We start from the raw sequence: 22,323 nt of genomic DNA on the forward strand, positions 1-22,323 counted from the left end.
ATCGCCTTCTCCTTACAGACTACCCTGTGGCCAGTTGATAGAGATTTTCCTATATGCAAATGACATAGACCTTTGAAAGCTGTTTCCTGACCAGCTGTTCTTTCTCTTCACCCACCAAGCAGGAGTTCCACTTTGTCACCAAAAAACTCGTTTTTTTGCCCCAAAACTCATGGACTCCCTGTCATTCTGTCTACTCAGATTCACACCCTGCCTCTCTTTGCCTGTTCTGTGAAACAGTACACATACTGCAAAGCCAGTCTCGAATAACTTCTTCTAAGAGCTCACCCCACAGCCAGAATTAATTTTTGCCCCTCTGTGTCCACATAGCTCCTTGTGTGTACTATAGCACTGTCCATTAGATTAGAGCTACTCAGAGCCCAGCCCAATCCCATTCGGGTCTGAAGATTTCTAAGTTGAGAATGGTGTTTTATTTTATACCCGCATAAATTCCAGTTTATGCCCTAGAACCTAGGAAATGATAAGCACCTTGCGTCGGAGGCCACAGCAGCAGAAGTGGCACACACAGTCACCTGTTCTAAGCCTTAAAGGTTTTCAAATACTCTTTATAAATCTGAGCATAGTGGTGAATTACTGTAATCTCATCACTCAAAAGGCTGGGACATGGGGATTATAAACTCAATGCTAGTCTGGGTTACCTTGTGAGTCTGATGTTATCTGAGAGGAGAAAAAGCAACAGACAAATAAAACACTCTATATGTGCTGAATCTTAGGAGGCAGAGGTGGCAACTTGTATATGTACCCATTTCATACACAGGAAAACTGAAGTCCTGTATTTTCCCTAAGGTCCTAAGCAGTTTGTGGTAAAACTATGATTCAAACCCAGATCAAAATCAACCTATATTCTAAACCACAAATGCTCCTTTGAAAAGGACCTGTCTATGCCTACCACTTATTTGAGGATATATTGAGAGAATGGATATATCTATATCAAATGAAATTTAAGTCCCAAGCCACATAGACCCAGTGCTCAGAACCACTCCTATCTGTTCTGGGCACTCAGGAAATAGAAGCTGCCTCAACAGACCAAAGCAGGCCTTTGCAGATCTGCCCTAGAGTACAATGAGGTGACGGCCTGAGCCTGGGTTACACCAGAAGAGGCCTGGCTCCTAGGACCAACTCAACTGCTCAGTTTCTGACCCTCACCCTTCCCACTTAGAGAAAGACAGGGTGAGGTGAATTAATTTCCTAAGGACTTTGGTTTTGATAAGCTGCCAGCTTTAGATTCCCAACCTCTTCCAAGTGAATGTCCTAGAAGAAAGGGCTGACTAAAGCCAGCAAACAAATCCTCAGTATGAACCAAGAGACTATCCTGTCAACCCCTGAGACTTATAGGTCCCATGCCTCTGCTATTCAGAGACCGAGAGCAAAGACAGCAATAGGGAAGTTCAGAGGTTTAGTGCAGCCATCCTATCAAAGTGTTTTCTGAGTTTTGTTTTCTTTTCTTTCCATTTCTGTGCTTACAACTGCTTCCTGTTGCTGAGCTGGGGAAATTTGGCACCTAGATCTTGAGATTCCTGGATGTCTCACCTGAGAAGGCACTTAGAAATCCTCATGCCAAATATCTCATTGTATAAAGAACTAAAAAGTGAGGTGGGGGGAGCCTAGCTTGAAGATGCACAGTGATCTCTGCGGCCTCTGTGATAGTCCATCAGTCATCCTGGAGGTAGCTGGAGATGTCTGGATGAAGGTCTGAGAGTCTCAGACCTGCCTAGAGTTAACTCTCATCCACTCCACGTACGCCAAAGACTACATCTAGCACCCGCCTCCCAATCCCCTGCATTTGCAGAAAGCTGTTTCCAATTAGAGGAGTTAGTGATGTTTTGCTTTCAGAGGCTTTCTAAATCCAGTTTATCTTCTACCTACTCACAATGTACACAGAGAAGGGGAAATGGAGGGAGAACAGAAGGACAGACGTTCTGGTATTTTCCTTCACAGGAACACGCCATGAAATTTCCATAGCATTCTTACTTTACAGTTCTCCATGCCCACTTGTCAATCATGGGAGGTAAGAAATAACCTTCAAATCTTTAGCCTATCCTCTCCAATTTCCGCTTTCTACCCAGAGGAAGCTGTGATGGCTTCATAAAGAAACAGGACAGAGGGAGAAGGGAGGAAGTAATGTAGGGTATCCACTGACACCAACATGCTGTGTGCCTACAGGTGTGTACACAACAGCGTAGCCAGGCAGCTGACTACCAACATCGCTCACTACAGTTTATGTGAAATATACTTTCCTTAAAGCTACACTTCCTCTTCAGCCTTACAGTCCCATTATCAAGATTTAAACCATCAAGATCTCAGGGTCCTAAGGGGAAAAGACTTGCTAGGAGAGAGCCCACCACCCGGCCACAGCTGAAAGGGGTGCAGAAACCTGGGCACATGAACCTGGCTCCCTAAACACAGCTTTGTTCCTTTCTCCAGGCTCTGTTGCCAGATGGAATGGGCACCGACTTTTAAATATGGTATGTGCATATAGGCTGGTGTCCATCAAATAATCTCATTTCCCCTGTCCTAACTACGGAGAACAAGCATTTGGTTTCCCATTTCAGAGATTCAGGCTTTGATGTTTGGGATGATACTGGTCAATTTACCGCACCAAACTAGTCTGACTCAGTGTCTATTTCCTTCCCTCCTTATGGCTAGCCTTTCCCACACTGTGGTTTTTCTCCTACCTCTCTAATTCTCCCTGTCTGCACTTGTAGGATAATGACTAGCCACTTTTTCACCAGAGTATAACCTGGGTCATTAGGTAAGGCTCACTGAATACTGCCAAATTGAATTGATGTGGTTTTCCCAAGGCCATATATGACCCATGGGTAATACACTCAATCTAGGGGTCCAGGTCACTAAGGCCCAGACCAATATACAGAGATGCTGTTGCAGATAAAGTCCATGTACGACCAGGAAGGCATCAGGATGCCTGGATAATTCCAGAGCTGTGAAAGTCACAGTCTAACTCATGTTACTATGATATGATAAAATATGTAATGGTAATACTTTCCCCAATAAGTATAATTTACCAAAAACCTATTTGAGTGTTTTATTTTATTAAAACATTTATTTATTAAAATTACCCCATAAGAAATCAATTAGAGTTACCCTTATCTCCCAGATAAGGAGCAGGCTGATGACTGTAGTCCAATGGCCTTGAGCCTGCTGGAGCAGTTGAGCAGAAGCTATGTTATCATTGCAACCATTCTCAGTCCATTCCCCAGGATAGACATCACTAACTGAACTTTGCTCCTTCCTCCATTGTTCTCTGGCTGTTGTTTCTTCTTCCTTCCTCTCCTTCTCCTGTTCCTCCTTCTGCAACTCCTCCTCCTCTTCCTCCTCCTCCTCCTCCTCCTCCTCCTCCTCCTCCTCCTCCTCTTCTTCTTCTTCTTCTTCTTCTTCTTCTTCTTCTTCTTCTTCTTCTTCTTCTNTCCTCCTCCTCCTCCTCCTCTTCTTCTTCTTCTTCTTCTTCTTCTTCTTCTTCTTCTTCTTCTTCTTCTTCTTCTTCTTCTTCTTCTTCTTCTTCCTTTTCTTCTTCTTCCTTTTCTTCTTCTTTTGTGGCTTTTCAAGATAGAGTTTCTCAGGGCAACAGTCCTGGCTATCTTGGAACTCGCTCTGTAGACCAGGCTGGTCTCAAACTCACAGAGATCCACCTGCCTCTACCTCCCAAGTGCTGGGATTAAAGGTGTGTGCCACCATAACTGACTCTCTCAGTTATTTTAACAAAATGCCAAGGAGAGATACTCCAAATTGATCAGAACTGCCCTAAGTGATGAAGCCAATTAGTCCTTGAACTTGAGCATTAACTTTCTATAGGCCAGACTGAAGTCTTCACCACACATTATCAGTATTGAGAACAGGCTAAGTCCAAAGTAGGCCCTAAGAAAGTATTAGCAGGATGCAAAGGTAAACTTGGGGCAATAATACTTCACATAGGTGAGTTCAGTTGACCCACACAATGAACAAATGTAACATTCCATCCTGATTCAGAGCTCCCACCACCTGCAGAACAACATAGACCTCTCTCATCTGGGTAGTTTTCACAATTTCTAAACCCATTTTTACTGGTATTCTCTACCTCTGATTCTCACGCTGACCCACTAAACATGGACACTTGAAAGGCAATAAAGGGTTAAGAAATGTACAATGCAACCCACATACACACAGCTCCAATTTCTTCCTCCAACCTCCGTTCTTCACACTTAATAACAATGGAGAAGGAGGAGGGAGGGGGAGCTGGCTTTCTTTCACCGACCATTAGAAACAATTATCACTTTCCCCAGGCCTGCTGAGCACTTTCCCCTTTGATGCCTGCCTTAAAGAGATAGAGAGAAGGGGAGGGGTGGGTTGCCTTTCTTCCAGTCTGAGGATTTATTATATGGTGTCAACAGAAAATTAAGCAAAGAAGCATTTCCTGTGTACAGGACAGAGAGGCACTTCCTTCACCCTCCTAGAGTTCTGGAAATAACAACAGACCTCTGCCCAGGAGATGCTTCCCAATAAGAACTTGGCATTTAAAGCCCTCCAGCCTTGTTTCTGATCAGGCTTGAATAGTACCTCATTATGCATGTGCCCCCCACACACACACACACAGGGAGCTGTCCCTAACATATTATGCCTTAGAGATCCAATACAGGCCAATCTTGCTCCTCTTTACATACACAGTCTTGTAATTTGGTGTGCAAGTTTTTGGTCTAGTTATGACCAGGAGGAAAGGTAGGCTTTCCCCATAGAAATTACTTAATACACGGTTCTCTGTCCTTTACTAAGATGGTTTACAAATGGGTTAACTAAATCTCACAGAGGAGATATGTCTCTGAATCATTATGACAGAACTGATTACTGAAAAATGACTGCATATTCGGTCGCTATTTCTTAGAAAGTGGCTTCAAATTCCTAATGGACAGAAATGGATATCTCATTTGTCTAAGAAAATAGCCAGACGGTATCCATGAAGTTAAGCACACTAGTTATTTTCATATCATTTTCTGGCCAACTTTTATGTCCCAAGCACAATCCCCATGGACTTGGGGATATGTTGCTCCATGCTTTGGGGTTCAGAAAGGATGAAAAGCGTGCCAGAGCCTTACCTGTCATGGGGCTGAAGTCTGGGTATGATTTCTGACTGTGTTTCCTACCTCTGATCTATGCCATTCTCCTGGTGAGGAAATCAAGGCTCACACAATGTTAATGATGCACATAGCAAGACCAGTTACAATAGAGGTGCGATATCAGATATCACCCCCATTTTCTTCAACCCTTCCTTCCTGCAAGTAGGGTAATTCGTGTTCCATTTTTTCAGACAGTCAGAGTAAACAATCACAATAGCAATGACAGTAATAATCTATACAATTCCAGCTCGCAGTTTAAGGTACAGGAAATGTTAGTTCTCGTGTGTCCTCAGTGTAGGGTTAGTGTTCTCTCCCCCACATGCAGACAAGAGCCAGACACTAGCCTAAGCCCATTCTGGACACTGGCCTTTAGAAGGCTGGATGGTGGCTCAGGATTCTCCAGCTAGTAAATCCTCTAACAAGGCAGAGCGATTAGTGTCGGATGTGGTGGTAGGCTTTTGTGCAGCTGACAACTGCAGCCGTGCAAAGCCCGTCCAGGCTTATTTCACAGAGGCCCCCCAGGCTGCCCTGGCTCTCTAATTCTGCCACTCACCAGTCACCCAGGCTTGCCTCTGAACTCCTGACCCAGTACTGAAAGACTTGGGATCTCATTACTAATCTCTTAAGCCACCTAGTTCTCCAAAATACATCCATTTAAGTTGGAGGCCAAGGCTTCAGGGTGGGAGGTAGAGAGAGAGAAAGCCTGGCTCTGGGACTTCTCATGGCATGACCATGATCTCTTCCTGGAGCCTATGCCCCAGTTCATACCCAGCTGGTATGACTGGGTGACTCAATGCGAGGCAGCCTTGCCAAGGGTCAGTGTCTGAGCTACACTAGAGCATTTGGCTCCACCTGTTTGTACTTTCAGGGGTGCGGGTGGGGGGGCAAGGGTTGTGTTTGTTTTAAGTATTATTATTATTATTATTATTGTTGTTGTTGTTGAAAAGGAAGAAAAATGAACAGAAACTGCTAACATCTGGAGGCTGCCCTTCAGTTTATGTAATCTCCCACAGTAGATCACGAGATTCCCAGCCTATGGTTGATGATGATGGTTGATCGGTAGCTTCAGGGCTCATGTACCACCTTCAGGACTAAGATACTGTCAGGCTAAGGCAGAAAGGTGAAGGACTATCTTGTATTTCCAATAGAGAGGGAGAAAGGTTATGGGTCTTCATAAATCCAAGTTTTCTTCTGAAAGAGTCAGCTGACCCTTCTTCTGTTGAAAAGAAAACCTTTCTCTTATATTATTTTTATTCTCTCTTTCATTCACTTCTCAACTAACATTTATTTAGCTCTTACTATGGTCTAAGTTCTTTATTTCCATGGTATATATGAGAAAAATGAAACCCAGAGGAAAATAGCAATAGAAACTTATGTGTCTATTTCAAAAATGGTTCCAACATGGGAAAGAAAGGGCTGAAGAATTACATGTAGACATACATTTTAAAAATGGGTTGGTTTTGGCTTCAAGATTTATATAAAGGATGGGCATGGACAGCAAGGTGCTAAGGCCAGATCAGAAGTACAAAGTTTCTGTGTCAAGTAGACTCTGGAGATAAAGAAAAAAAACGCAGCTTAAGAAGTGGAAAACTGAACCACAGCTGAGCCACGACAAACACAACAAAACCAGTTTCCCAGATGTTGTCAGTTGCATAAGCGAGGAGGATGCAGGTCAGGAGGCTGTGCTTTATTCTGCATAGAGCTCCCAACAAAGCATTAAAAAAAATGATAATTTTTGTGTTTTCTGATATTTCTTCTTTTAGAGTTATACAGAAAGCAAATTTCAAAAACTCTAGATCATGATACATGACCAGTACATATTGTATAAACACATGAAACTTTCAAAGCCAGAAATATTTTAAATATCAGTATAAACTCTGAGTCAGATATAAAGATCTCTGTTTACTTCCATCCAGAATACACACTGGACACTAGAGAGGAGAATATACCCAGTAGCTGGTGTCCTGAGGCATCACCTGATACAGCTAAGAATCAAGAGTTGTGGATGTTTCTTCAGAACTCTAAGACACTGGTAGTTCTAGAGAAAGAAGGCATTAAGAAGACTCTATGAGCAGACCACAGCAGAGAAAGCCATGGTGCTAGAACAACGTGAAGCAGTATCTTCTGCTCTCATCCTCGTAGTACAAGACTGCCTATTTAAGATTTAAATACGAAAGCTAAAATTACAAATCCAGTTAACTTTAATTAAAAAAAAAGAATGATCTCATTGGCCTTGGAGCAGAACTGGGACTCATAGCCAACTCCAGATCAAAGCCCCACAGTGAGGAAATCCTTACCACCCAGCTCAAAGGCTGAGAGGCGAGGTTGTCAGACCCCTGCAATCTCCTCTCTACTTCTCCCTGAAAAGCCCTGGATACTCATGGGTTAATCAAGAAAGTGATGACCACATCCAAGCTCCATTTTTGGTCACCTAAACCCTTGATTGGGAATAGCTACGCAGTGGTTAATGGCAGTCTTGACCACAACAGTCAATTCAGAAAGGTCAGAAGAGTGATCTTTCACTTCAAAACATGTGTCCTAAAAGAACACAAATTTCTCAAGTTCATAAAACTGGGAGTCACTAGGTTGTTTTTGTTTTTGTCCCTCTCTGCTTTTTCCAGCCCTGCTAACGAAGATCTGTGTTATACAAATTGTATTTGGGATGAAGCAAAAGTCACAGTGCTTGTAGAGAACTCTGGCCATACATGCCCACAAAGCCGGGGTGTGCATATTTGTTCCGGGATCCTCCTTCCTCCTTTAGCATGTGGGCTTTCTGATGTCCTACTAGAGATGCTACATGCTTGTTTTTTTTTTCTCTTGGCTTTTCTAAAGCTTCATTTTTTTCTGAAAAAAAGATTCCAAGGATGACTTTAGTGACATGTGCTAGGGGCAGAGAATGGAGTTACTGAAATTGTTGACCAAGCCACTATGACCTTGTGGTTTGAAGAAGTATCTCTGTATTTAGGAGAAAAATAGGTATCATGACTCTCTGGACTGGCAGGAGAGATTTCAGAAACAGAGATAGTAGCTGTGATCAGCAAGATATAAAGCTTTTGGGGTTCTTCGGGTGCCCTGACTTTCTTCTCTACCAGCTGATTGGAAGAGTCTCTGAGAGATGGGGACCTCCGAGAACGATGCTTTCACCATTGGCCAAATGAGCTTGCATCTGTGCACACAGGCATTTTGTTTGGGATCCTACAGAAGAACACCTCCACTTCCCCTACACCTGGCTCATTCTTGACTCTTTCCACCGGACAGAGGAAGCTTGACATATGTTGATGTCGAAGTTATGCGTTTTGGAAATTCAGCTTTTGCCACTCACTAATTGAATGATGTCAAACCAGTCACTTCCTGTATTTCCCCACTGCAAAGTGAGATGACTTTCTGTTCTGAAGATATGACATAGAATTGAAAGAGTTCCTGAGCACACACAGGTGTAGAAACACCAAGCACAATAGAATGTTTTTCCTTTCTACCCCTCTCTTCTAACTATGCTTTTTGGGGCAACATCTCTAGACAGTCCCAGTTCACCTTTGGGCCAACTGAAAGCTTCTTAATGTAATTCTTCTGTAAACTAGTGAAAATTACACAAGCTGCTTCATAGGATGTGCAGCAGGTTTGAATGTGAACACACAGTATAAAGTTCCAGAGAGTTGTTACCCTAAAAGCCCTTCACAGTCTGCTATGCTCATTTATTATTGGTATTACAATTCTGTTGCCATTAGTACTTGCTGTTTACTATTGTGATGACATCATTCCTTCTTCCATTTGCCATTATAACCCATAATCCCTTTCCCCACTACATTTCCTTCTTTCTTCCTTCCTCTTCCTCTCTCCATCTTTTTCTGTCTCTTACTCCTTCACACCCACCAAAGCATAGCCTCTTACTGGGAGACCACTCTGAAGGTACACTTCCATCGATCTCTTTAGGAATCCATTCATGGGGACTTTCTTGAAACCTGATCTCTCCACAGTATCAGGAGGCAAAGAAGCAGAGACTTCCCCAAATCTAAGCCTCCAAAATCTATTTCCTACTGTCTGTGTAAAGCCAGTCATAAAGGAAATGTTTATTCTTTAACCTTTATTATAATTTTATAACAACATTAGATGGCAGGACATGCAGCCAACAGCAGCAAGGGAAAGTCTGCAAGATGTAAGGTAGGGTCCAACTCTGAAGGCATAAAGGAGCATAAAGCTCTCCCTCTTTCTTATCTTCAGATAAGCATCATCATCACCATTCACCAAGTGATAGATACATCAGGTGATTAAGAAGGCTAAGCCTGCTCGGGCCACCTGTGTTCACAGAGCATTATGACCCAAACATTCAATTTACCACTTCCTGACACAACTTGTCAATTCAATCCAGTCACAAAGGAGACGCCCTCAGCATATGTAGTTTATACTGGTGTCATTCAATAAATACAGAAACATTTTCTCCAAAGTATGAAGAGTTCTCTAAGTGTGGAGAGTCCACGTTAGGCATTGGAAATAAATAACTAAAGACAGACAGTAGAGCCCAAATCCTTAGCTCAACATTTGTTTATTTGTTATAAAAGTCCAATGTTAATCTCAAGAATCCTAGACCCTGAATTATGGCTAATAGACTTTAAATGTGCCACAAAGAGTGATGCATCTCTCTACAGGAGGAAAGAAAACACTCTTCTGGGTCATCCATTCCTCCGAAATCGTGCCCTTTAAGGTATATAGAAAAGTTCATACCAACTGCACCAGGCCTTCCTGCTACACAGCTGTGGGCTGTGAGAAAGGATATAGAAAGCTTTAGAAACAAGTCCTGCTGGCGACCAGCCAGGTCTTCTGAACATAGGAGAACGTATTCTAAGGACAAAATCCTCTCATGAGAGCAGGTGCAGACAAAGGAAGTCAGTCCATCGTACCTCATTCTGGGAAAGAGAGAGGGGTTCGGACAGCATCTCGGGAGAGGTGGCATGGTACGGAACGCGAGGGGGTTGAGAGCTAGAAAGTGTGGGTGGTCCTCCTGCCATGAAGTGTGCGGCTCTTTGAGAGGCTTCCCTTCCCTATCTTGGAAATGGGTGTACTATTCCACTATGTGAGTTCTAATAATTTAATTTAATGAATGGACTTAGGGGGCATGCCAAGTGCCTTGTGGCATCTCATAGTCTCCAAGAAGTCACTTAAATTTAAATAAACGAAACCTGTGCCTTTATGGTTACACGAGTCACATTTAATGACTTGGTGTTGTAGGTGGCTGAGGATTGCTGTGTAAGACAGGGCCAATGTAAGGCGTTTCTATCTAAGTGGACAGCTCATTGATCTGCAGCTCTCAATAATGACACAGTTTTGTTTTCTCTCAGACATAGTTGTGACTTTAGCCTCTTGATATGTGTCAAGCAATATTCTTCCTTGGTTTGCATTCAACTGCTGTTCTGTTTCTGCATCCCCTGCTTTCAGGCGGTGAATGCAGGTTTGGGTATCACCCAGGTAGCCTCTGTACTCCCTAAAACAGCATTTACTAGCACAGCAGACCTTGTCCAAGCCCATGTCTCTCTAAGGATGGGCATACTCTTTCTCAGGAAGGTGAAAAATCACACACACTAATCAAATGTCCCCTTCCACCAACTATATACACATAAAGGCCGAGCTTGAGGAAAAGCACAGTGGGACACAGAAGATGTATGCTTCTCAGTAGCAGTACCTTCTATGGGATGCTTGGAGCCCATTTATCTTTGAAAATTGAATATGTTCGAACGTATCTAGGATTTGTTTATGCTTAGGACTAGTTGAAGAAATTGAAGTTTTAAGAATGCTACATAGTCAAAGTGAAGGTAGAAAGCCTCTTCTGGTCTGATTCTCCAGATTACACTTCGAAACTGACTTTTCAAAGGCAGGACCTGGAGGGAGCCAGAGAGTGGAGCTCAGGGGCCTTGAAAAGCAAACACAAACTAAGGAGCATGCACACAAACAAAACCAGAATCCTGCGCTGAGCCAAACCCCAGCTCCCTTCACAAGCCCTTCTTCATGCCTGCCTTGCTAAAGTTTAATTTCAGATTAGAGAAATGAGCATGTGGTTTGGGGGCAGAACTCAATACCACCAAAGGAGCAGGCGCGGCATAACCTGACGCTTCTTCCTGAGCGCATTACAGTCCAGTTTCACATGCCACTCGGGTACAGAACATGGAACTAAATTATACAGCAAAGGCCATGTTGGCTAAGGCTGGTGACACAGCGTAAAACAAAGCAATAGCATGGGAGGGGGGGTAAAAGAGAGAGGGAGCGTGGGATGGATAGAGAATATTAAATGCTTACAGAAAGACACAGTAAAGGACCTCTGAAGAGGTCTAAGCAAAGGCAGGCATGGAAGGAGGATCTGGTCCTGAAGCTGAAGTGGAGAATACAGGCACCAAGATCAGGGTGGGTCAGGCTTGGATGGAGGACATAAACAAAGCCTTGGAATCTTCCTAGATGAGCCGTGGAGAAGGATGGCAAGAGAAGGGTCTGATATCCGCAGAGCACTCCGAGGACTGAGCCTCAAGGCACAGAGCCCTGCTTGTTCTTGGCCTTCAAGTCAAATGCTCTGGCATCTGTGTGATAGAGGCTCGCTCTTGAAGCATGCCCTCGGGACTATACAAGGCACAGTTCTTGAGGGTTCATCCATGCTTGGTGCCTGCCCAGAAGGGTTGGCTCACTCTCTGTTTCTTCTCTACCTGTCAATATTTTGTTCCCCTGTCAAACGTAGTTACTCTAGTACCAAATGCTTTATAGGGAATGAGATGGGAAATTAATCCAATGCCCCATAGGAGGCAAACATGTACTGTGTACTTGGTATGTTAGCTCATTGCACCATCAAGAACGTAACACAGAGAGGATGGCCTGCACTGTTTGCAGGCAAGGGAAACTGAAGCTTGTAAAAGGGAGGTCCTTTGTCAGATGTCACAAAGCTGACAGGTACACATTCCAATTTTTTCTGGCTGTGATGCTTAGGCAATGATAATGTGACAATGAAGCCATAATACGGCCTCTTTATTTACTCCCAATGCCCATGGCAAAGAAAACTAATTCCATGCTTACATTCCAAGCCAACTCACCCATCCTCCGCAAAGCACATCCTGCCATGGTTAACTCATATATCAGAGCACTTCCTCACCGTATGCTTTGCCACAGTAGAGGGTCCCATGGCATTATCCTTCTCCCTTGAGAGTGGTGGCCATATTGTTTATCTCCATGCCATCCCATTGCTAAAAATGGTACTTCACAGAGGAGGGACACCAGAATCACTCCATAAGAATGGGAGGATGGGGAGGTGCAGGAATCTATTTAGTGAAAGTCAAATCTTAAGTGAGATGAGACTTGGGAACTCTCTAAGTCGCTAGCCTCTCAAACGTCTATGCTGGAAAATCAAGTTTTAAAAATCTATATTCTAGGACTGGAGAGATGGCTCAGTAGGTAAGAGCACTGGCTGCTCTTCCAGAGTAGATGGATTCAATTCCCAGCCACTACATGACAGCTCACAACTGTCTGTACTTCTAGCTTCAGGTATCTGAGGCACACATGCACAGACACGGATCAGGCAAGACATCCATACACATATACTAAGAAAAGTAATTCTAAAGTAACGCCGTGTGCTATTTTAAATCATGTATGTCCCCCAGTTGCAAAAAAGTAACAGGAGACAACAGCATCTCTGAAAGAGTCTGTTATCCGAAGGGGAATTACAAGCCACATAATTTCACTCCTACCTTGAAAAACAGAAATTATATGGGGATCGGAGGTCTGCCTTGAGTGATGTCACGTAACCAGGAAGCAAAGGGCCCTAGACCTACTCTATTTACAGATGTCAATTAGTAGCGTTTGTTTCAAACTTTCATCACTAAAATATTTTCAGATGGAATTCCAAGTCCAAACACAATGCCAGAGTTTCATCTTCTGTAGAGGGGCAGATGAGTGAAGGGTGGAGAAAGAGTGCTGGGAAGGAAACCAGGAGCGTCTCTGAGAGCTTCAGTGGATTTAACATCTCTTGCAGCCCAAGGTATGATGGACTTAAGGGATGACAACTTGGGGACTCCGTCTTGTGCTCGTTTGGAGGGAGTTTGGGTACCCCGCATGAGTGGACAGGCTGTAACAGAGCACGGTACTTTCTGTTCTGTCCCCTCAGATGACTTGCACATGTGCTCTTGAACAATTATTCAGAAACCACCAGGAGAAAGCAGATCCCTTGGGCCTTTGGGGAAACTACTTGGAATCTATCTGCTCCAGCATTTCAGCATGTTCCCTTTCCCTCTCCTTCCCCACCATTGGCAAAGGCTGCCCCATTTTCCTAATGAGAAGAGCTTAACGCTATGGTTGAAGGCAGGGACAAGGAGGGAAGGGATAGACAGCCTTTGGAACTATCTCCTCGGCATTAGGCACGGAGGCCAAGATTTCTCCTTGTTCTTCACAAATATTATTGTCTGAGTAGCACTGGGGAAATGTTTCCCAGTACAAAATTTTCGAGTGGAGATGTTTTCACGTGACACCTGTAGCAAGGTAGAAGGAAACAGGGAAGAGTGGTGTGGCGAGGATTTCATGTCTCTGAGCCAGCTTCTTCACTTTGAGAGAAGCCTGTTGTGTTCAGGAGGCAGCTGTGGAGTACACAGGAAATGAAGTGCTTCATGGGGTCTGGCATACAGGATGGCTTTAGAAGGCATTATTGCTGTTCTTTCCATCTTAGCATCTCCCAAGTTCACCTCAGGCTTAAAGCCTCAGAGAAGCTCCCCACAGCTCCTCTGGGGTAAAAAACAAACTCCAAGCATCTGTGGTGTCTCTGAGAACCCCTCCTGACTCATTTTTCCTGAGGTTTTGCTTTCTTATCAGCCTTTTTTTTTTTTTTTACTTTTTGTGTGCCATTTGTTTTGTCTCTGTCACCGTCTTCGTCTCCATGTCTCTTTTTTTCTGAGACAACATGCTCTTCATGCCCGTCCCTTGTCCTGTTCCTCAGTTTACCCTTCTTAAGACAAGGTCTCCTGAGTAAACTGGGAGCATGGGGACCTTGGGAGAGGGTTGAAGGAAAGGGGAGAGGCAGGGCGGGGAGCAGAGAAAAATATAGAACACAATAAAAATCAATAAAATAAAAATAAAAAAAGTTTCAGCTCAACAATCACTTCCACAGATGTGTCTCCCAGCCTTTCCCTGGGGCTCCCTGTCTAAGCATTTCCTCCATAGCATCAAAGTCCATATATGAAGATGGTTTTCATTTCATATGCAGAGTCATATGCATGCGTGTGTGTGTGTGTGTGTGACACAGACTAGTCTCACACTCTCTATGTAGTCAAGGGTGATATTGAATTTCCAATCCTCTTTTCTCCCAGTGGAGATCAGAACACCAACATGCCCAGGCAAAATGCAGAATGATTTCTGACCCTTGTGCTCAAAGAACCCAGGATACATCTAGCCCTTTGCTTTGGAGATAAGGATGCAAAAGTGGATTCCCCACTGTCCTGACAAAGATTGTGGCCTTTAAGGATGTACAGATTTCATAATTATCTTTTCTTGGTATTTTGGGGTTTCCTGTGTATAGCTTGTGAGGAGAGATAACGTGTGAAAGACTGTGCTTCCCTTCTTTTCCCTTCCCTCCTCCGGCAATAACCAGGCACACATTCTAAACTTAAGGCCTGTTTCACATGCAGGGGGAGGGACTTGAAGTGCTCGCTCTACTTTTCTTTAATGCCCCCTTATACTGAACACATTTTAGAAGGTTTTCTGAAAAGGTGATGCTCAGGCTAAAGGCACGGAGGCTGAATGTGGTATATATACACAATGCTGTTTCATTTCATTATAAAGCAGGAAAACAGAACTAAAGTAATCACATTAAGACAAATGAGTTAGAGTTGGGAGAATAAATACTGAATGTTTTCTCTTGAAAATGGATCCTACATAGTGTGTGTGTGTGTGTGTGTGTGTGTGTGTGTGTGTGATTATATACCACATTACAAGAAAAGTAGAGGAGGATTAACAGATACAGGTAGGGTTAGAAGAAGGAAGAAGGTGGGAACTCTGAGTGTGAATATGACCAAAGTAAATGCTGTCCATGAATGCAAATGTCTTTCTGAAACCCACACTACCCCAATAAGGTAATTACTGAAAAAAAGAGTGGAGGCAGAGGTTGGGTACCTTGGCAGGAATATGGAACAACTGAGTAGTATTTGATGTACTGCATGCAAGAGATCCCGCTTTCTTGGTATTCTTAAAATGCGCAGGACAGCCGGGCGATGGTGGTGCACGCCTTTTAATCCCAGCACTCGGGAGGCAGAGGCTGGTGGATCTCTGTGAGTTCGAGACCAGCCTGATCTACAGAGCTAGTGCCAGGACAGGCTCCAAAGCCACAGAGAAACCCTGTCTCGAAAAAAAGAAATGTGCAGGACAGACTAGATGACACACAAAGCATTCATTCTTCCAACCATTTTCCCACACCCAACTCAAGCAGGTGTGAGCTGCTTAGTCTGCATCCGGGCTCCTACCTGAACACAAAGGCCTGTGTCCCAATTTGGTCCTTGCCAGACCTTAGCCCAAATCCTTAGTGTGTTCATTTGTAAATGGAGACCACTAATCCTGTTCGGTGTGGAGCTAGAGGAACTGGGTAAATGTTGTTTCTATGATTTATCCTAGATGTTCTAGAAGTGGGCACAGGACTTTTCCACACAGCATGCTGGCTGTGATCCCAGCTGGCATAGTAAGACAGCAACTGTGTGTTTCTTTTCTTGGAGAATTTCTTCTGGATTTTATACCCTAAGATCTTTGACTACTGTTTTCTGGTGACTATACTGTTGGGGTGTAATAGTTAAGCTCTCAGAGAGCAGCAAGAGAGCCTTAGCTTTCTGTAATCCCTGCAAGAACACTGCAAATTCTAGACCATTGGACCATCTCCATCTCTTCAAGCCATGGCAAAGAAGGCTGCCTGTTTAGACAGGATGAAGTAGCCTTAGTTGGAAGCTCTGGGGATGAGAGCAATAAAAGGCGTACCTGCTTTGCATTTTGGCAGCCTTTGGTGTAAAGCATTAGAGAAATGTGAGGCATGGAAACAAAGTATGAATAAGACAAGATCTTTGCAAGCACTTAAACCAAACCAAACCGAACCATTTCTAAGGTTCTCAGAATAAAGATAACCTGATTCTCTTTCTTCCTTTCAATTTTTGCTCACTTACAGGAACTTCTTGATTCCAGCTGGGTCAGGAAGGTGCATACCCCAAATATCCAAGGAATGTCTCTTATTATAGGAGATTGGGCCCCGGCCCCATTTGCAAGACCGGGAAGCTTTGATATGTCTGATAACATTTGGATACAAGACTCAGCATTCAAGGGAAGTTTTATTATAACCAAATTTGGGAAACTTGCTTAAGGAGAATGGGGAAGAGGGACTGGAAATCATTAGAAGTGGCAGGGTTATGCAAAAGCAAAGCTCAAGTTTAGATTGGTATTCTAACCTCACAGAACGCAGAGTGTTCCTCATTCTCACTAGTCACAAGCATGGGCAGAGTCGCTCTGATGCAACTATGATCTGGAGACAGTTCTCACACCTATGTCTTTAACACAGCACAGAGGTTAGAGATGGGGTCTTAAACTTTACATAGACCCAGAAAATACCTGAGCTTTTATAACACCACAGAAAAACTTGCAGAAAGTGACATAAAGTGAATTGTAAAGGGGAAGAAGGAATAGCTATTCTTTTCATAATCCCTAAGGTCAAGCTTGCCCTGGAAGATTGCAGACTGTAAATGAGGGAGTATGTATGGCAGGGAGTGGGAACAGCCTCCATTACAAGGGACTATGATCCTGCTCCAAGAATATTTGAGCCCCTGACACATGTCATCTAGAGCTTTACCTGTTTTCCTGGAATCCAGCAACTCCCCACTTTGGGTATGGGATCTAGGCTTCCACTGTCATTTTCTAAAGCATTCCTTTATGATTAGAATCTTTGCATACAGGTTATGTACTGATGAGAAAACCACTGCATGTCCTGCAGGGCTCCAAGGTAGACAACAGATTGTTTACCATGAAAAAGGTGAGGTAGTTAGCTATGTGTGTATGTTTAGCATGATGGGTGGAGAAATTTAGCTACTACTGACTCCTTTACCTCTGTTTTATTGTATTTTATTTGGTCAGTGTCTGAACTAAGATCCTATGGGCTGAATCATACTTACATATGTGGGTGGGGTATAAGGGATACGGATGAGGAGGGGTTGGAAGAATAGATAATGAGGAAGGAGGGGAAAATGAAAAGGAGAAGGAGGGGAAGAAAGCAAAGGGAGAAGATCATGCTTAAGGAAGGAGAGGGATCCAAGGAACACCTTTCTATCTGATTCTTCAATCCAACTCTCAAGAGCCTCCCAGCTCCACCTCATGCCATCAAAGTCTTCACTAGAGACCCTGACAGGGTGAAAATGAACTACTAGGTTCCTCTAATCTAATCACTGACCAAGATAATGAGTGGCATAGCCATGTTTTCTCCTTGCCTGTTGCCATAAGGGAACAATATCTTCAGAACTAGGGCTTGCCTATATGCTGCCTGTATGAGTGCATGTCTATTTGTGTGCACATGACTGTACCTGTGTGCATGGGCAGATGTGTACATGTGGGGTAGGGATATATGTTTTTATGTAAGGAAGCTGGAGCACTATTGTTCTGTACCCTCCAAGCCTTCGTTTTCGTTTTCCTGATGCTGCGTCTAGGCTACACACTGACCCTGTATACTCCAGCGAGGCGACCTCATTATGGCAAATTTCATTACAGTTGAAGTGTCCTTGTAACAAAGAGTATATCCAAACTCAGAGTAATGGAACCTAGTCAATTTCATTAAAATAAAATTGGTAACAATGAATAATTCAATAGGATGATTTTGTTTCCTCCTCTTCTCTTTATAGATGGAGGAGTTAGTATTTATAATGATTTTTTAATTGGATTCTTGTTTAGTTAGAACTAATCAGCCGTAATTCTTGACAGCCTTCTCTCTACAAGATTGGATTAATTGTCCCATGAAAGTCCTTTTTTTTCCAAATGAGATGGGGAATTTTTTCCTTTAGCTCACATGACGAGCAATAATCTTTGGATGGTTTTTAAGCACAGTTGCTCCCATTGCTCCTGTGTTTGAAAGGTTCTTAGAGTACTAATAATTCCCTCATTTGAATGACATTTTTCAACACCTCTAAGAATAGGATGCTACCTGAATTTGGAATTCCTGCATCTTTGATGTGATGGAGAAACAATGACTGGACATTTTCTCTTGGCCTCACTTGTAAGTAGGTGGGCGGGGGGAGGGGTGTGCGCATGCACGTGAGCATTTACAATAAAAGCAAAACTCAGACCATGCTGGCGCCTAGCGTTATCTACATGCTGGCCTTTGAAGATGGGGATAGATGAATAGAGCCTAGTCTATTCTCAGAGCTGTTGGCAGTCCACTGTGGGAGACAAGAGAGGACACAGATAAGTCACTTGAAGTTCTCTGTGAAGGACCACGCAGGTGAGACCAAGTGCTAAGTCATAAAAGTAGAAGGGGATTGCTGACCCATTCCTTGCTAGGCTAGCACTGCACATGGATGACACCAGGGGATGCTGAGTACCCACATTTTCCCACTCTCCTGAGGGCATCTACTCACACATACAAGTGAGCAAGTAAAAAAATTCAAGAATAGGAACAGGAGTAGGAGAGATGTGGAGATGATGAGATAACGGTGAAAATGAATAAGTGCTTCTTTACACCACACTCAATAATTCTCATCAGACCCCAACCCAAGGCCCCAGTTCTCATTCATCTACATTTCAGTTGAACCTTAGTGAACTTGAATAAAGAAGCCATATTAGAGAGGGATGACCGAGAAACATGGCTCATCTGCAAGTTCAAGAAACGCATTAGCTTCAGAAATGACCACTGTGCTGGCAAGGCAGAAGTACTGACTTGTGTCTCTGAGAAATGGGAGTCTCTAAAGAAGTCTGGAAAATTACAAAGGATGCTCTAGGGAAGCACAGCCATCCCTAGGACCACATAAATTCTGGCAGCCCCAAAACTCTCCACCGCTCATCTAGGCTATCAGTCCCCTTTGTATGTAATGCCATACAAATAGTGTATTAGGGGACTGGGGAATGAGTCCCAGCTTCATAGAACAATGTCCCTGGGGTGCAACAAGCTAAATGCCTATTTTAAATATAAGGGGAAAGTGGAACCCAGAAAACTGGAGAGACTATAAATGAAATCTAGATATGGTTGCTCTTCATTCAGTAAACAGACAAATTGAGAGTTCTTGTTTAAAAAAAAAAAGACTAAAGATTCTAGAGATTTCATAAATAGTTCTCACCCCCTTTGAATTCCAATGGTATATTCAAAACAGAGTTCTTTCCTGTATCTGAGTCATAATATAAAGAACATGGGGCACAGCTCTTGTTCCCACGATGCTTGCATCCCCTCCTTCACTGCTGTGTGCTGTATCCTTAACCAGTGGTACTGAGCAGCTGCAGGTATCACACTTGGCTAAAGAAATACTCAGGTGGACATGTCCTGTGACACTGTGTTTGAAGTGAGCACCTTGAGAGCCACAGCAAAGAAAAAGGGAGTCTTCAGCAGGAGCCCCAACCCTCCCCCCCGCCGCCAAATTAGGGGCTTACCTGCGATGCTGCTGGTTGCCCGATAACAACCCAGCCTGGGCACTGCTGGTCTTGATGGGATACTGAAGCATTGGACGCCCACTGGTCCAGGAACCCCTGGGGTGTGTAGACACCGCAGTCTTTAATGCTAGTTTTTTGTTCAAACTCTTCACACATCCCATCCCCATCATGGAAATAGCACCGGCTGGGTTCATCTGTGGGAGATTGATATGGAAAGGGGGACAGTAATAAACATTTCTCCTTTGGCTTTAGCAATCAGTAGCAGCTGTAGAACAGAGCATCCAAACTAGAAACTGTTGAACCTATAGTTTTTAGTCACATTAGGATAGTCTTCTTTAGCCTTAAAGTGGAAAAGAATTAAAGGAAGTCCTGTTATACCCAACAGCTTATTCAGTGGTTCTTATCCGGTGGATCAAGACCCCTTTGGGGTCTCATATGAGAAATCCTGCATATCAGATATATACATTACAATTCATATCAATAACAAAATTAGTTATGAAGTAGCAATGAAAATCATTCTATGGTTGGGGGTCACCACAGTATGAAGAACTCTTTTAAAAGGTTGCAGTGTAAGGAAGGTTGAGAATCACTGGACAAATGAAACTGGCAGAGTTTGTGCTGAGTAAATGAACACATTCATGACTCCATTTTCAGAAGGAGTGAAAACTGTAGAAACCCAGAGCAGAAAATGCAATGGGGATCTAGAGGGACGGTAATGGAAACTGTGCATGGACCAAGAGTAAATTATCAACAATGAAAACGCTCTCGAAATTTGGTACACAGGTTGGCGCTTATGGTTGATACAACTGATTGCACACCTGTAACACTTTGAGAGTAAAGAGCATGTTATTATGTCTGAACAATAGGCACACAGAAATTTACCATTCTAGGTTCTGGAAAGAACCTGGGATCATGAGTGTGGGGAAAGGACTTAAATTTTTCTCTTGTTATCTGTAAAGGGAGTCATTCCATTTAGGGACAGCAGAAACTTGAGTCTCTTCCAAGCCCTCCCCCAAATTTCTTGTTCATTTCTGCAAACAGTTTACATAGTAAAATATTATCCCACATGCCAGAATAAGTCTATTCATTATAATTTAGTTATTGGATGATGGGTATGAGCCCACTGAAAAAAGTCCAGTGACCAGCATGTTAGGTATGTCTAACATGGACAGAAATACAAGGTCAGTACTTCCCACAGCTTCACAGTGATCATGGACAATGGTCAATTCAGATACAATGAAAGTTAAGATCCAACACAAGGGAAATTCACCATAAATCCAATCCCAATGAAGGGGGCTGCAGCAAATTATATTGTCCAACTCTAGGCCAAAGAGACAATTTCTATAAAGATGAGAAGTATGAACATTGCTCTTTGTGCCTAGCAGAGAGATAATGACTATACTCAGTATTCATAGAATGAAAAAAATGACCTTTTAAGGATAAGATTATGAAGTTGGCTAACTTGCGTACCACATTTGTCTTCCTTCAATGTAAAGACAGAGAGGGAGAAATTATAATAAGATTGAATAATATCTACTTTTGACTTAATTCATTCCCCAAGGCAAATAACCCTTTCAGTACAGAAAAAAAAAATTGTCCTAAAGGCTTATGTCTTTATTATTAGATTTAAGATTATGATAAAACTGGTTAGAACTAGAATCAGAGAATGGAGGGAGGTACAGACAGACAGTCAGGAAAAGAGTTACCCAGCTATAGCAAGGTGGGTTATAGACAGGTAGTCAAAAGATAGAGAAGAACTAGTTTTAGAGAGACAAAGATTCAGACTGTTGAAATGGTCTAGTGGGGAAAGACACAACATCAAGCCTGATGATCTAAATTCAACCCTCCCAGGTGGTGAAAGGCGAGAACTGACACCTCCAAAGTGCACCTAACTTTCATACACTCACCCAGAAACCCTTTCTATCCCATTAAGTAAATACATAGATTTTAAAAGGTTTAAAGAGAAAGGAAGTCGGATGGAAAGGGAGAGCAAAAATGAATGACTAAAGGAGAGGAAGGGAGAGCTGGAAGGAGGGAGGTGAGGAGAAGGAAAGAGAAAACGACCACATCTCATTTCTTCTCCAACATTATGCTGACAAAGCTATTGTGAGTCTCTTTTAAAAATAACATCCGTAGAGTCTGCCATTCTGTTTCTCTTGCTCCTAGTGTCCTAGGGGAGCCTCTCTACTCCATCCGCCAGGGTTTTGTCTGGGGAATTCTCATTCCTTCCCCATGCTCTCTGCCTCAAGAAGTAAAAAGAACAGGGTAAGGAACTGAATACAAATGCATGGCCAGGAGAAACAAAGACAGCAGCAACAGAAATAAAACAAACTGAGCTTCTTGTTTCCGTTGCATCAATTTCCTTAGTGTCCCTTGAAAGCTTTATGTTGAACAGGGAGCCGGTTATTGTACAAAATTTAAAGTCTACAGCACGGGCAAATGATCACCTTGCTATCTCACCTTCTGTGTAGCAGCCAGGTGACATTTAAAATAGCATATATCCCACTGGAAGGGGGAAGAGATATTGTAAATGTTGAGAGGAGAGAGGGAGGGAGAGAGAGAGAGAGAGAGAGAGAGAGAGACAGAGACAGAG

The 22,323-nt window shown here is 43.1% G+C and overlaps 1 protein-coding gene across 1 annotated transcript in view; it reads right to left on the minus strand.

Annotated features, from left to right (window-relative positions):
* Pappa (pappalysin 1) overlaps positions 1-22,323 on the minus strand; it is a 235,453-nt gene that overhangs the window by 75,867 nt on the left and 137,263 nt on the right. Inside the window, exon 10 of the mRNA XM_050121835.1 lies at positions 19,731-19,924. Within this exon, the coding sequence (XP_049977792.1) occupies positions 19,731-19,924 (194 nt within the window). The remainder of the gene's footprint in view (positions 1-19,730; positions 19,925-22,323) is intronic.

The sequence above is a fragment of the Alexandromys fortis genome, unplaced genomic scaffold (assembly GCF_014885135.2).
Source record: "Alexandromys fortis isolate MF-2015 unplaced genomic scaffold, M_Fortis_MF-2015_v1.1 scaffold_183, whole genome shotgun sequence".
NCBI classification, from domain to species: domain Eukaryota; kingdom Metazoa; phylum Chordata; class Mammalia; order Rodentia; family Cricetidae; genus Alexandromys; species Alexandromys fortis.